We start from the raw sequence: 15,026 nt of genomic DNA on the forward strand, positions 1-15,026 counted from the left end.
TTTTTTCTTTTGGGGTTGGTTTTCAATTTTAGTCCCTTGTGGTCAGAGAAGATGCTTGGTATAATTTGGATTTTCTTGAATTTTTTGAGGCTCGTTTTGTGTCCTATCATGTGGTGGATCTTTGAAAATGTTCCATGTGCATTTGAAAAGAATGTGTATTTAGCTTCTTTGGGATGAAGGGCTCTATATATATCAGTTAAGTCCATTTCATCTAGGGTGTTGTTTAATGCCACAATATCTTTGTTGATAATTTGTTTGGAAGATCTGTTAATTTTTGATAGTGGGATGTTAAAATCCCCTACTATAATTTTGTTGCTGTCAATATCATTTTTGAAGTCCTCTAATATTTTCTTGATATATTTTGGTGCTCCTATGTTGGGTGCATATATATTTGCAATGTTAATGTCTTCCTGGTGGATCCTTCCCTTGAGTATTATGAAGTGACCTTCTGGGTCTCACTTTATGGCCCTCTTTTTGAAGTCTATTTTGTCTGATATGAGAATTACTACCCCAGCTTTTATTTTCTTGTCTATTTGCTTGGTAAATTTGTTTCCAGCCTTTCACTTTTAGTCTGTGATGGTATTTTGTCCCAAGGTGGGTCTCTTGTAGGCAACTTATGTGAGGGTGATGCTTTTTTATCCATTCAGCTATTCTGTGTCTTTTGATTGGACCATTTAATCCATTTACATTTAAGGTTATTATTGATAGGTACTTATTTATTGCCATTTTTGTACCTGTGTTCTTCTCTGTCTCTCACTTTTCCTTCCTTTCCTTAAAGTAGTCCTTTTAGTATTTCTTATAGGACTGGTTTGGTGGAGACATATTCTTTTAGACTTCTTTTGTCTTGGAAGCTCTTTATTTGGCCTTCTATCTTGATTGATAGCCTTGCTGGGTAAAGTAGCCTTGGTTGTAGTCCTCTGGTTGTCATTACTTGGAATATTTCTTTCCATTGTCTTCTTGCTTGGAGTGTTTCCATTGAGAAGTCAGTAGCTAACTTTACTGGGGCTTTCTTGTATGTTACTTCTTTTTTCTCTCTTGCTGCCTTTAAGATTCTCTCTTTGTCTTGGAATTTTGCCATTTTAATGATGATGTGTCTTGAAGTGGGCCTCTTTGGGTTCCTCTTGAATGGGACTCTGTGTGATTCCTGGATTTGTGTGACTTTTTCTGTCATCAAATTAGGGAAATTTTCTCTCATTACTCTTTCAAATATGTTTTCTATCCCTTGTTCTTCTTCTTCTCCTTCTGGTATCCCTATTATTTGGATATTATTACGTTTCATATTGTCTTCTTTTTCTCTTAATCTCTCTTCAGTCTTTCTGAGTTTCCTTTCATTTTCCTGCTCTTTCTGTGTGGTGCTTTCTACTTTGTCCTCCAGCTCGCTAATCTCATCCTCTGCGTCATCTATCCTACTTTTGAAACTATCTACTGTGTTCTTCAATTCAGAAAATGTATTCTTCACTTCCTCTTGTCCCTTGCTGATAGTTTCTATTTCCTTTTTTTTTGTTGATATAGTTTGCAGTGAGATCATTATGGCTCCCCTGTAGTTTTTGGTAGCTCATTGTAAGCTCTGAACTTCGTGACTACCAGTGCTTTGAATTCCCTATCTGATAGTTGATTACCCTCTATTTTATCTAACATTCTTTCTGAAGCCTCTGCTTTTTCTTTTATTTGGGGATTGTTTCTTTGTCTTCCCATTGTTTGAGACTCTTCTTGTTAGCCTCAGCTTCTAAAAATTGATCTTTTCTGACTCCCTGGGTTTGTGCTGTGAACCTCTGTGGTATAATGTCTGTGAATTTCAGTGGTGGAGGCTCCTTCAGGTATCTTGATGTTCTCCATTTCCACTTACTCCTTTTATTGTGTATGTGTAATCAGTTGTAGGAGGAGGCAAAATGGTTTATGACAGCAGAAGAGTTTTTATGATATTTACAGTCATAGCCGGTAGAGAGGAGATAGGTGATCTTTAGACTATATATTGCATTAACCGTATTTGTCAGCCCAACTTGACTCTTTTACGAGAGGATGGACAAAAGATAAGCCTCTTGTTGGGGAGGGAAGGCTTGTTAGTTGTAACTAGAAAGCAGTGATGTTTTAGATGATCAGATTATGAGGTAAGGGAGTCTGTGTGTTTCTTAGCATGTAGGAAGTAGGTTTGCCTAAGAAAAGCACAAGCATAACTTCCAAAAAAGGAACAGAGTATTTCATCAAAGTCCAGGACTGAATATTTACTCAAAGCTCTCTCTGGCTTGTTGGAAGTGAAAGCTGGAAAGGAAAACATGATTAATAGAAACTAGGGTAGTTATATATTAGCAGATGTACTTCTTGTGGCAAAAGCATTGTCTCTGATTTTATGAACTGTAGAATTGTGGTTTGGATGTCTCTTGACATCCAAATGTCAAGAAATGTGTGTAACAGCCAGTTGAAATGTGTGTAACAGGCTGTTATACACATTTCAACTGATAAGCATTGTGAGGAGAAAGGAGCAGAAGACTCGTGCTTGTGCTGACTGTTTTTGAATGGGGCACCAACATGGCAGATATATGACGCTGAAATGAGAAGACAGGATCCCAGTTCTTTGTGTCTTAGCATCTCAGCCAGATAAAAGCCATGGGAGGGAGGGGGAGTACGAAGAGGATGGAGGAGACAGAAAGTGATTTCTCTGTGGAGAGCTGCTGCTTTCTGAGTATGTACTATTCTTGGTGTGGTGTCTGTGTCTTTGTTGAAGCCATTCTGGGTTATGGTCTAGCTCCTTCCTGAACAAGTCTAGGGAATGAGAAGCCAGGTCAGTAACAGCTTTGGTGGAACTTTTATGGAGAAACTTGAAGTTCCAATGTGAATAAATGTTTCCTACCCCTTTGAAAAAATGTATCTGTGCCATTCTTCTGAGAACTAGGGTGACAGGCCTGGCAAGTGAACGCTTTTACTCACATGCCATATTATTATTGGGTATAATAAACCTCCACTATGAAAGGGATTGTTCTCAAATGTATAAGGTGACAAGACTTTTTCTGTCCTATAAATATGATCTCTGCTTTGGCTTAGGTTTGTCATGGTGGAAAGGCAAGATAAGCTTTCATTTACTTCATTCTCCTTTTCTAAACCATATACATCATTAACAACTACTATTTACTCAATACAGTAGGGGATTTCATTTCTTTGTAAATACTGTTTTATTCTACACTCTTCCCCACAAATAGTCACTTTGTTCAAAAATAACTATTAGTGATTGGCTAAAGCATATTAGTTTCTTTACTAAATTTTGTTATGTATTTTCTGAAAGATTTTTCCTTTACATTTTCTCATGTAATAATATAGGTTCAGATTCGTCTGAATGATCAGATCAACAAATGCTGAGTTCTAGAAAGAATACTTACTTCCTATAACTAAAGGACTACTGGGGAGTGTCAGGTGGTTTGCTTGACTGGACACTTGAAGAGGAAAATATCCTTAATATATTGGGACATAAAGAATATGTTATTCTTTCCAGTGCTCTGCTCTGGGACTGTGAAGTAACTAGTGCCCCCTGGTGGAGAATTTCAGTAAGACACTGGCAGAGACTGTTGAAGCAACTTTTCCCTCACTTTTTCTCTCCTGTAATCTCAGAACCGGATGAAAGTGTCTAGTTTATTCTCTTACCTCTCGGCCAGTCCTGAAATAGGCCAGTCAAATGAGAATCTGATGCTTTAACATATTTCATACAATACTATTTGCTAGCCATTACTTCCATTATTTCCTCATGACTGCTTTCTGTAGTAGGTACTTTCATTATCTCTATTTTTCCAATGAAAAAAACAGAACTAAAAAACTTGCATAAGGTTATTTAGCTTGCAAAGTGTCAAGCTCTCTGGACAGTAAACTTAGAACTAGGGCAGTTAGAATCCAGGAGAAAAATTAGTGGAAATTGATTTTGAGAAAATGAAGACTGAAGAAAAGCTGAGAATGCTTTGGTTGACTGTTATGCATTAGATTCATTGTCACTAAAATATGACATTTAACACTGAGCATATTTAATAATAACAGGAAGCAATTATATACTAATTTAAAGAAGACAGAACTATTATAAAACACAATTTAAATTATTTTTAAGAAGTCCTAGCTTATTTCCCCAGAGAAACTGTTTTTAATGAAAAAAATAATATACAGGGTCTGGCACAAATAACACCCCTTTTTATTACAAAATCTTTTATTACAAAATCATAATTCTATAACATAGCAATCACACTCAAGCACATCATATGACATTTTAGGTGAAATGTTCAAATTAAAACTGTAAATTATTGCACCCATGTTATTACCCTACCAACCATGCTCTAGTAGGCCTTACTTCTGCCAGACCCTGTATATGAGATTATTTTGGAAGTATATTACAATATAAGAACAATTATTACTCTTTAGAAAATGTAGAATTGGCTAATTTCTCTTTCTCCATCATATAACACTTAGGAAAAACAGTATATATTTTAGCCTCTGGAATGGTCCTGTGAGAATTCATCCTGCACTAATTAATGCCCATGTTCCCTCCTTAGCATGACACATAGGACTCCTGAGATGTAAAGAAAGCCTTCAAATACTGCCATTTCTATTATTAATAGTTAATACATGTGAAAACTGGTTTGCAAATATTGTGATGTAAAGTTTTATGTATTTATGTTTAAGACATTAATGTTCTATTCTTTCAAAATACTATATAAAAGTAATGAACCTATAGATAACTTAATTTGCAGATGTTATCCAAAGTCATTTTAAAGCCTAGAGATGCTTCCTGAATATCTGAGGGGCAACTCTCTTTCCAAAGCAATTCCAGAAAAAAACTGGCTCAAAGTTGATATTCTGGTTCCTAGGTTGGAGGTTCATTTTATAAGGAGAGTTCATAATGTTCAACTATATGTCATATTTTATATGCTGCAAATAGTGCATAATGAAAGTTTTAGAAAGAGAATTTGGGAACTGAAAATAACCAGTTACAAAAAGATATCCCTGTGTTCTAGGCACTTGGAGAGTTTAATTGGTCAGCAAGCACTATTTAATGACTGCCAAAAGTTTTGTTGACAAACTGACGTTTGAGGAAGATGATGCTAAGGCAGCATTTAAAAGAATTTAACTGTATTCTTGGTAGGGCTTAGCAGGGCTGCTCGGTATTGGGGGGTTAGGTTGAGCATTTGTGTTTCATGTCAGTACCAGAGCATCAGTAAGTCCAGCATTATTTAATCAGTTGATATAAGATCATGTTTTGTAAAAAGAGTTTTTCACCATTTTTTTCAAAACCATTTGTCTAAGGAAATGTATCTGTAATTTCAAGATTCTGTATTTGCTTTAGAACATCACAAACCAAATTATTCATAGTAGCTTACTAAATTCACAATAATAAAACCTAGGAAGAGCCCAGATGTTCAGCAATAAATAAATAGACAAACAGATTGTGGTGTATTCACACAATGAAATACTGTTCAGCAGTGAAAGGAAGTGAACTGGTAGCTTATGTAACAATGTGGATGGTTTCTCAGTTATGCTGAGTAAAAGCAGCCAGAGAGAAAAGACTACATGCTGTTAAGACTTTTTCTTTGAAATTCTAAAAGTTAAATGATGCTGTAGTGATAAATGTTTTGGGTGGCAGAGTTTAGAGGCCTGGAGAACCTCTCTGGAGGGACAGGGATAAGTATTTTCTATTTTTTATGAATTATTGGTTACACTAAAATTTACATTTACTAAAACTTATCAAAACATTCACTTAAAATTCATATTTGCTGTGCGTAAATTATATCTCATTTAAAGGAATGAGAAAGAGAAACAATAAACCTGAATCCTTCCTACCCACTGGAAAAATTTTCAGACCATTAGAGCTTAATATCTTTAAATATTACTACTGTGTGGTCAAATATAAAATATGTTTATGTGAAGACTGTACTTTATGCAAAAGTCCTGTGAGGGGCTGTTGTCAGTTTTGCTGTTCAAAGTTTCTGTGCAGATCTGCAGAAGGTATTTGTTGTGTATTTCTTGAGGAATTGCTGTTCCCTTTTAGAAAATGATAGAAAATACATAGTTTATCACATTCCCTTTCTGTTCTTTCTTATGGGCATCTCAGATCTAGGATGACCATTTCATTTATGCTGCCATCCTTAGCACTCTTAACCAAGCTTCACACTTTGTCTTCATTTCTATAGTGATCATGAACTCTCCCCCTGCCTTCCAGGGAGCTTCACCTGGGGAAAACAACTAGTCTCTTTCCAACTCCTTGGGATATATTTCCCATTGTAGGATGTTTTTGAATGTCTTCAGCCTAATGTGTCACACCTTCTTTCAGAGTTTTAGTCTTGAGTTATGTCTAAAACTTTTGATCTTGGTAGACAGTTTCATTTTCATCTTCTGAAAATAGACACAATCAGAAAGCTGATGCTATTATCCCTAATTTTATGAATTGGGGACAATTGATAACATTTTACGAATCTCACTTTCTAGTTCTATGTAAATGCCCTTTTTGAATAGTGGCCTATCTCTAGATTGTATGTCCTCCAAGATAGAGATTCTAATTTACATTCACTTTAACTTTCTTCATAATACATTATTCAGACTATGAAATTTTTTGGTCTTTTTTGTGTGGAAGCATGACTTAAAAGAGGCCAATGAAATCCTCTTGAATTTAGAATTCTTCCCCAATGATCCAAGTTGTTAAGGCATGTTTCAAAGGCAAGTCAGTTATTTCTAAGCAGGTAAAGATGAAGTTTATTGTTTTTTTAGTAATTACAAAAAGCTTTAAAAATTTTTCAATATAGGTATATGTACTTCTAGGCAAGAATATAGGGGTTTGACATTGGACTATATTTTTTTTGGAAGAAGAAAGTTTTCATTCCTGTGGCTAACTTTCCCTAGGAATGCATTTTAAAGTCTGTTCTTTTAAAATATAGTATAAAATATCTTTTAACTGGAGAGCATTATGCTAAGTGAAATAAGCCAGGCAGTGAAAGACAAATACCATATGATCTCACCTTTAAGTGGAACCTAATCAATAAAACAAACAAACAAGCAAAATATAACACCAGAGACATTGAAATTAAGAACAATCTGACAGTGACGAGAGGAGAGGTGGGAGAGGATAATGGGGGGAAAGTGGGAAAGGGTTTTCAGGAACAACTATAAAGGACACATGGACAAAACCTAGAGGGGGTGGGTTAAGGGGTGAGAGGTGGGGATGGCTGGGATCAGGGGGAGTGGTAGAGGGTAAATGCAGACAACTTTACTTGAACAATAAAATAATTAAAAAAATAAAATGTCTTTTATAGTATGTCCTTTTCCTATTCTTGCTTCTAAAAACTAGTGCATCCACACAGTTTTTTTTCTCAATCTCACTTGGCACTAGAGAAATTCTTTTGTTCTCGTTTTCACATTGCGATTGTTTCTATATCGTTTATCATTAGTAATTGCATTTCTAATGGCCATTTATGACTGAATTTTGTTACTTTTGGTTCAGAAAGAAATTTTCAAATTGAATTCATGTTATTAAGAGAGAAAAGTTTTCAACTCAGTAAGAAAATCCAGGTACTGTGTTTCCCCAAAAGTTTTTTACATCTTTTTTTCTGTATGATGAGTGTAGTAGTTCTTAGATTAACTTAATTCAAAACAATTTTGTTAAATTGTATTGTGACAGCTGTCATATAAGCATTCATTTAAAAAAACTCTCAAAATTGGTGAATTTTTGTGCAGCTATTTTAATATCGAAGAAGGAAGAAAATATGCAGCATTTTTAGTGTATTATGCTTTTTTATTTCAAAAAAGCTAAAAACACAACTGAAATGCATAAAAAGACTTGTGCAGTGTATGGAGAAGGTACTGTGACTGATCGAATGTGTCAAAAGTGGTTTGCAAAGTTTCTTGGGACTATTGACATTTTGGCCAAATAATTCTTTGCTGTGGGGCTGTCTTATGCATTGCAGGATGTTTAGCAGCATAATACAGTTACAAGCTCTGAGTGGTTCTTCCCATACTGCCAATGAGAAAAGCCCCAATAAGCTTTGGGTGTGATTTAACTATATGTCTGTGATATTTTCATAATCTCAGATTTTTATGGGATTTGGGACCACATTTTTATTATGCCTCCAGTGAGCTACATTGTGAATTTTGTTGGGATAATAATTAAGGTTTCTCCATTGTATTTGGATTGCCCCAGAAGAGATTCTCCATTTGACAGGTGAATCAAATCAATAATATTATTGTTCATTATAAGTAACAATAGTCCACCAAAAGAAAGTGTATCTTCCTAGGTATATGAACACACATACTCTGTCCCCATCGCCTGACACATGCCACAGACTTCCACCACCCTTTTTTGTGTTGTTCATTTTGTTATTTGGAAAGGTTTTCCAGTTTACATAGCAGTTATGAGTCTTTCTACCTAGACCTATTTCACTAGCTGTCCCAATAGTGTCTTTTATAACAAAAGGACCCAGTCTGGGAACATGCTTTGCATTTAGTTGTTGTGCAATGTGATTCTTCATCAAACCAGAGTAAGTCCTTCTTTGATATTTATGACTTTGACTCTTTCAAAGTGTAGAGGCCCATGATTTTCTAGAATGTTCTTGAGTTGGTTTGTCTGATATTTCCTAGTGATTTCATTCAGGTGTTTTTTTGGCTGTAGTATTATAACAGTGATACTGTGTTCTCATTGAATCAGGAAAATCTTTCCCTTCTCTCCACTTATTTATTCACTCTTATTTATATCACTCTGGGCACATTCCTTTTTATTCAATGATATATAGTGTGCCACTATCATTATTTGTTTGATAATCAAACTGTCTCAGAATTAGCTAGGGGGAGCCCCATCAATATGGCTTCTGAAACATCCCCATCATTCTTTGAGTGCATCTTAATTTTTGCTATAATAAGACATTCCAGACATGTATTTTCTGTTCCAATCTGAATTGAACTATTTCTTTGAGATGCTCTAGTTCCTGGTATTTACAAGCCAAGTTCTGGGCATTTAATGCATACTATGCTATGGAGGTGTTGTTGGTCCCAGAACCTCCCAGGGAACAGAGCCCTGGAAATATATTGAAGTATATGAACATAGGGATATTTTAACGCATACAGACACTTTTACTTATATATTCATCTATCTATCTAATCATCTATCTCCATAAATTCTCACTGATACATTCAGTTCTAAACAAAAAATAGAATTCATTCTAGCTTTCCTCCTTTTAAATTAGTAACTCCTTTTTCAGGCAGTGAAGAACCTGGCTGCAATTCACATCAATATATTTATTTACTTGATCAGTCTACCTATATTTAACAACATTCTGATTGCTCTTTAGCCATATTGCTCACTCAGGAACCTAAGTTCTTGCTGCTCTATCAGTCAAACCATTGGCCTTTAATGTAAATAATTCCCCGTGTCTGTTAGTTCATATTCCTTCTCTCTGTCTCTGTGAGCATATGTACATATGTATTGAGTTGGCAAAACAATCATTTATTTGTTTTCCATATGATAGCTCTAGTAGTGCTTAGTTGTCTTTAACTTCATCAGAGACAATTTTGTTAGATTGTATTTTGATACCTGTCATATCGGCATGCCTTTAAAAACTTATTAAAATTGATTAATTTTGTGAAGTCATTTTAATATTGAAGATGGAAGAAAATATGCAACATTTGCTTTATTATTTCAAGTATGGTAAAAATGCAACTGAACTACAGAAAAAGATTTGTGCTATGTGTGGAGAAGTTGTAACCAATTGAATGTGTCAAAAGTGGTTTGCAAAGTTTCTTGCTATTATTGAAATTTTGACCAAATAATTATTTGCTGTGGGGCTGAATTATGCATTTGAAGATGTTTAGTATCACCCTTAGCCTCTACCCACTAGAAGCTAAGAGTGGAGACAGCGGACACATTAAAAATATCCAAATAAATAAAGTTATCGGTGAAAACATGAAATGTGTCTTTTATTTTACAGAAAAAAAATGTAATGAACTTTTTGGCCAACCTAATATAAAACTGGCAATTTAATGGCAGGTAAATACTGTTTTACCTCATGGGCATGGTATAATCATAAACTGATTAGAAACTTAATTTAGAAATGAATTAAGTAGACTATGTCTTCAATTAATGAACAAGTTAAATATTGTAGTGATAGAAATATCTATTATTCATTACTTTCAGGATGCAATTACTCTTCAAATAACAACAATATTTAAATATTGGTCGATTCTTCCTTATTAGGAACCATCTTCTACATGATTACTTCCAATACATTTTTGTAAATATTCTAAATTCAAAGTGGATTTGAATTTAGACCCACAAAAGTGGGTTTTGAAACTTTTGAGAAAATGTCTATCAGGCTATTGATTTTTCACAAAGGCAATTTTTTAAAATATCTGCAAATGCAAGAGATTCACATGATGTAAGGAAGATAAAATTTGTATCAACTACTAATAACAAAGGTTTACAATGTGTTTGCATTGCAAATAGTATGCAAGTCACTAAGTCAAACTTTTATGTTATCAGAGTAAATTGTCTATATAGTTGCTGAAAAAAATGTATTGAAATGCTTGGGGTTGCATTGCTATATTGTTGTCAAAATCTGAGGTATGGCTTCATAGGAGTTTGCTTGCAGGCTATGTGTTTACTATTTCCCTGTAATACAGTTGTTGTTCAGTGCTTAAATTGCTCTATTTGTGCTCTAGTATTTGCATTTGCATTACAGACAACAGTGTGAGGGACGTTTCTTATTAGTGAAACATCTACATTGATTTCTTCTTGCTCTTGTGTATCATGATTATAAGAAAGTTGAAGCTCTGATATGGACACACCTTGACATATTTATGAGTTCTTCTTCTTTAGTGTTTACTCATTAAGATCATTTATGAAATTGATGACCAAAAAGGAAGGAACATCCCAAATACCAGAGTAGCACAGCTAATTCCAGAAGGGTGACAAATGGCTAGGCTCTTAAAGTGACCCTCTCCTGCCAATATAGCTCAGTCTTTGCTCCTCACAACAGAGTTCTCTTTCTCTTTCAGACAGATTAGCATTTAGAATATGGATATTTAATATCTGATGGGCCAGTTCATTATCTTTGACATGTTTGAGTTGAACTTTTGAACAGATAGCAAGTGATCTCAAGTGTGTTTTGCTTTAGGACAAATTTAAATCCCTCAGGATGTGTGGTTTGTGCATGGGACCTGTCACTCACTAGTGAAACATAGCTGATGCTCCTGAGTTTGCAGGTTAATGGGACCCCATTGCTCCCTTCTGGTATAGTCACAGTAACGTGGAAAAACATATGCTTAGTGGCATTCTCAAATTTTAGCACTCTTGAAGTTATTCTGTCAATTTTTTGTTAAGACCAAATGTCTAACATTATATTTTCTTTCTTCTTCCAACTCCAACAGTATTTTTGAACAGGCGGTTTACAGTTTTATTGAAACCATTGATAAATTGTAATATTGCCTTCTTGTTCTTGGATAAGCACATTCTCTCCTTCCTTCTTTCCTTCCTTCCCTCCCTCCCTCTCTCTACCCTTCCTTTCTCCTTCCCTCCCTTCTTCACTCATCCTCTTCTTTATTTAATAGGCTCTTGAACTCAGACCTGTGATTTTCCTGTTCCACAGAATCTTTATTTTTAGTCTCCTCCCTCAATCTTTCAGAGCAGTGTTACTTTATGCTGTAATCAATATTCAGCATATATATTTTAATTTTAAAGAACCATGTATATTCTTTTACATGGTTCTTTAGTTTACATTGCATTCTTTTAAATTAGTTTAGTGCTTTCATATGTGGTACTCAATTTGATTTCTATTTTCATGACCATATTTAGCTGTAGCACTAATTATCTGTTTTATAATATAACAAGTCAGAAAGACCTGAGCTAAAAATGAGCTTAGAAGACTACTAGCTGTGTTTGCACATATTTAAAATTGGGGTTTAACAGTACCTATTTTACTAGTTCATTGTACATAATGAAAGAAATAATGTATTACAAAAAATGTATTCCAAACCAGACATAAATAAAGAGGGATAAATGTTAGGGATGTAGGGGTAGGGATGTATAACTCTTACATTCACAAGCTCCTAATACAGTGCTTGGCACACAGTAAGTACTCAATAAATACATGTCAGCTGTTGTTTTGTCATGGTTCTTATACTGATATAGCCCTCATCTCAGTGTTTTGACAATTAAACCAAACGATGTGCATGTAAAGTACATAATAAAAGGTCTGACACAAAGTAGGTGATCTAGTTAGAATTATATTTTTAGAGACATATCATTAGGCAAATGATGGGTGAGTGTTCTTGGGAAAACATCTTCAGAAAGATTAAAGGTCTTTTGTTTTGTCTTTCTCAGGCATCCTGTTTTCCTTGGTGGTGATGCTGTACGTTATCTGGGTCCAGGCAGTGGCTGACATGGAAAGCTACAGAAACATGAAATTGAAAGACTGCTTGGATTTCACACTTTCTGTTCTGTATGGCTGGTCATTTTTTCTGGCCCCCGCAGGGATATTTTTTTCCTTGCTCTCAGGATTACTTTTTCTAGTTGTTGGAAGGCATATTCAGATACATCACTAATCAAACTGTAGCCACCAGTGTTTTCTTGACATATTTTATTTTTATTTGTTTAGTGATCCTAGCACAGAATTTGTTTATGTAACTTTTCAGTTGCTATTTGAATGAATTATTTTACTTGTGATTTTTCTCTTGTAAGAAGGTACTAGAATTTTTTGAGACACCAACATGTTTCCATCCATTTGAGTGCTATCAAGAACCTATTTTTTTTAGGGAGAAGGTAACATGACTTCCTTTCATAGAACTTGTCAGAGTTCACACAGGTTGAAAATATATGTAGGTATAATAATAGCATAATACCATCAGCTGGGGAAAATCAAGATGTGATTTGAAGCCTCCCTTTTGGCATTCACTTCTGTTGCTACTTAAAAAATAATCTTTGTAGAATAATTAAGAATGTAAAACATGTCAGAGAATTTACTCCATTTTCTCTCCCCACACATACATACCCACACAGATGACTCCGGTGAGTATCATTATTTAAAAATACATAGCAGATGTTCCTGTAGCAGGAGCCACACAAACTCATCAGTTAAAGTGGGCCACAGCAAAACTTTTTCCGCTTTCTTATCAACAGAAGTTTGATTACCTAATTTTTTCACTTAATTGTGCATGCTTACATAACATTTAATTATATTTAAAAGTATCAAATCTGTACATCAAAATACATATAATGCAGATTGGATTTTGAGAACTTAAAGTGGATTAATTACATATTTAATATAGTTGAAAATATGCAAAGACCAAGGACCTCAGCTGACTATATAATTCTATTTGATATTGTAAAGTTCTCATTTAATATTATATTACTACTATGTTCAACTTATGAAAATTTATTAATGCACAAAATACTTTCATAGGAGGGTGTTGATAACCTCACTTTATTGAAGTCTATGAAATAATAACTTTTCCAAGATTTTATGGGTTGTAGTTATTCTGATCATTTGATTTTCTTAATTATTGTCCCTCCATTTCTTCATTTTTACATCAGGAATGTAAACATTTACAAATTTCTATTGTCTTTAATCTCTTTGAAAAAAAAACAAACTTTTGCTTTTTTTTGCAAGGGGTGGGGTTAGGGGTGGGAGTAGAATAATTCCGTATAGACATTTTATGTATCAAAGATGTTTTCTTGGCACTAACTTTGATTGAAATCAAATCCATCTAGGAAGCTTAGGTCATTTTTTTTTCATTTTGGAAACTTCCACCATGGAGCAATCGGTTGTTCATGATGAAACAGAGTCCAGCATGGTGGTAAGCTTTTACCAGAAGCAGCATTTCATTGCACAGCTGGGTGGGTACAGAGGCAGGAGTCAGAGACAGACTGAGAGGCACCTAGAAGATGCTACAGAGTAGAGGGACTATCGTTTCTTTCCAGCTGGCCCATGAGGAGAGGTTTCCAGAGTCTTCACCACACAGCTTCTATTTTCCATTAGCCTCATTTTAATAAAAGGGATTTCTGGAGGAATAGCAAAGGTCTTAAGTATCTACAAAATCATGAGTGGCATTTAGTGTTTAGGGACAGTTAGGACTTGCATATAGTAGAAACAAAGAAATAAAATGAAAATACAACAAAACTAACTGTAACTGGTTTCTCAAGCCATTTCAATTATATCATAAACAATTTTTGTTACTTTCATTTGTCCTTTTCTGTTTCATTTTTATATTGATTCATTTAGTTATTTGCTTTTGGCTTGATGATTTGAAAAATAATTACAGGTTTTTCTCTGCATATTGACTGTGATATTAAATTATGGCATGCCATTAAGTTCTCCAGATGATGTTAGATATATTTGATTAATTCATGTCATCTGTAAATACAATTCTTTTTTTGTAGAAGTTTGGAATGGAGACTTTTCTGGTGTATTATTTGTCATTTAAATTTCAAATACAAGCTGTTTTCAGTAAAGTTTTGAATATTTATAAATTTCAGATGTTTATCCTCACTTTCTAATGTACTTATGTGGCTACCATGTATTTGCCATAAGGCAACTGTCTGAATATCTGATGTGCATGACACTTTTATACAGATCCACACTTTGGAAGTATTTTGTGGTTGTAATACATCAATTATATTAATGCTGATGCATTTCCTGATCTACCGCCAGTAATTGCAGAAGGGAGAAAAATGAGTTGTGTTTGCTTTCATGAGTAAAATGTACTTAAAAATAGCAGAGATATATGATATATTTTGTAATGATCTTATGTCTGATTTGGGATAGTATGTTTTCTTTTATTTCCCTATTAACTATATTAATTAATTTTCAGAAGATTCCAAAGCATTGAAATCTTGAGTGTTGATTTTGTATCATAAACTTTTTAATTTGACAAATATAGTATTTTTGTGATAATTCTAGAAGTGAAATAAGAGGGAGTGAATCATGTTACTGGACTTTTGTGATAACTGTGATCTCTCCATGTGGCATTTGTTCAGTGAATTTCCTTTGGCTGGGTAGCAGGTAGCAAGCATGTGCAGTGGC

The 15,026-nt window shown here is 34.4% G+C and overlaps 1 protein-coding gene across 1 annotated transcript in view; it reads left to right on the plus strand.

Annotated features, from left to right (window-relative positions):
- TMEM182 (transmembrane protein 182) overlaps positions 1 to 14,594 on the plus strand; it is a 57,553-nt gene extending 42,959 nt beyond the window's left edge. Inside the window, exon 5 of the mRNA XM_037143406.2 lies at positions 12,329 to 14,594. Within this exon, the coding sequence (XP_036999301.1) occupies positions 12,329 to 12,549 (221 nt within the window). The 3' untranslated portion in view covers positions 12,550 to 14,594. The remainder of the gene's footprint in view (positions 1 to 12,328) is intronic.
- The last annotated feature ends 432 nt before the right edge of the window (positions 14,595 to 15,026 follow it).

The sequence above is a fragment of the Artibeus jamaicensis genome, unplaced genomic scaffold (genome assembly GCF_021234435.1).
Source record: "Artibeus jamaicensis isolate MK-2021 breed Jamaican fruit bat unplaced genomic scaffold, CSHL_Jam_final contig_384, whole genome shotgun sequence".
Classification (NCBI taxonomy): domain Eukaryota; kingdom Metazoa; phylum Chordata; class Mammalia; order Chiroptera; family Phyllostomidae; genus Artibeus; species Artibeus jamaicensis.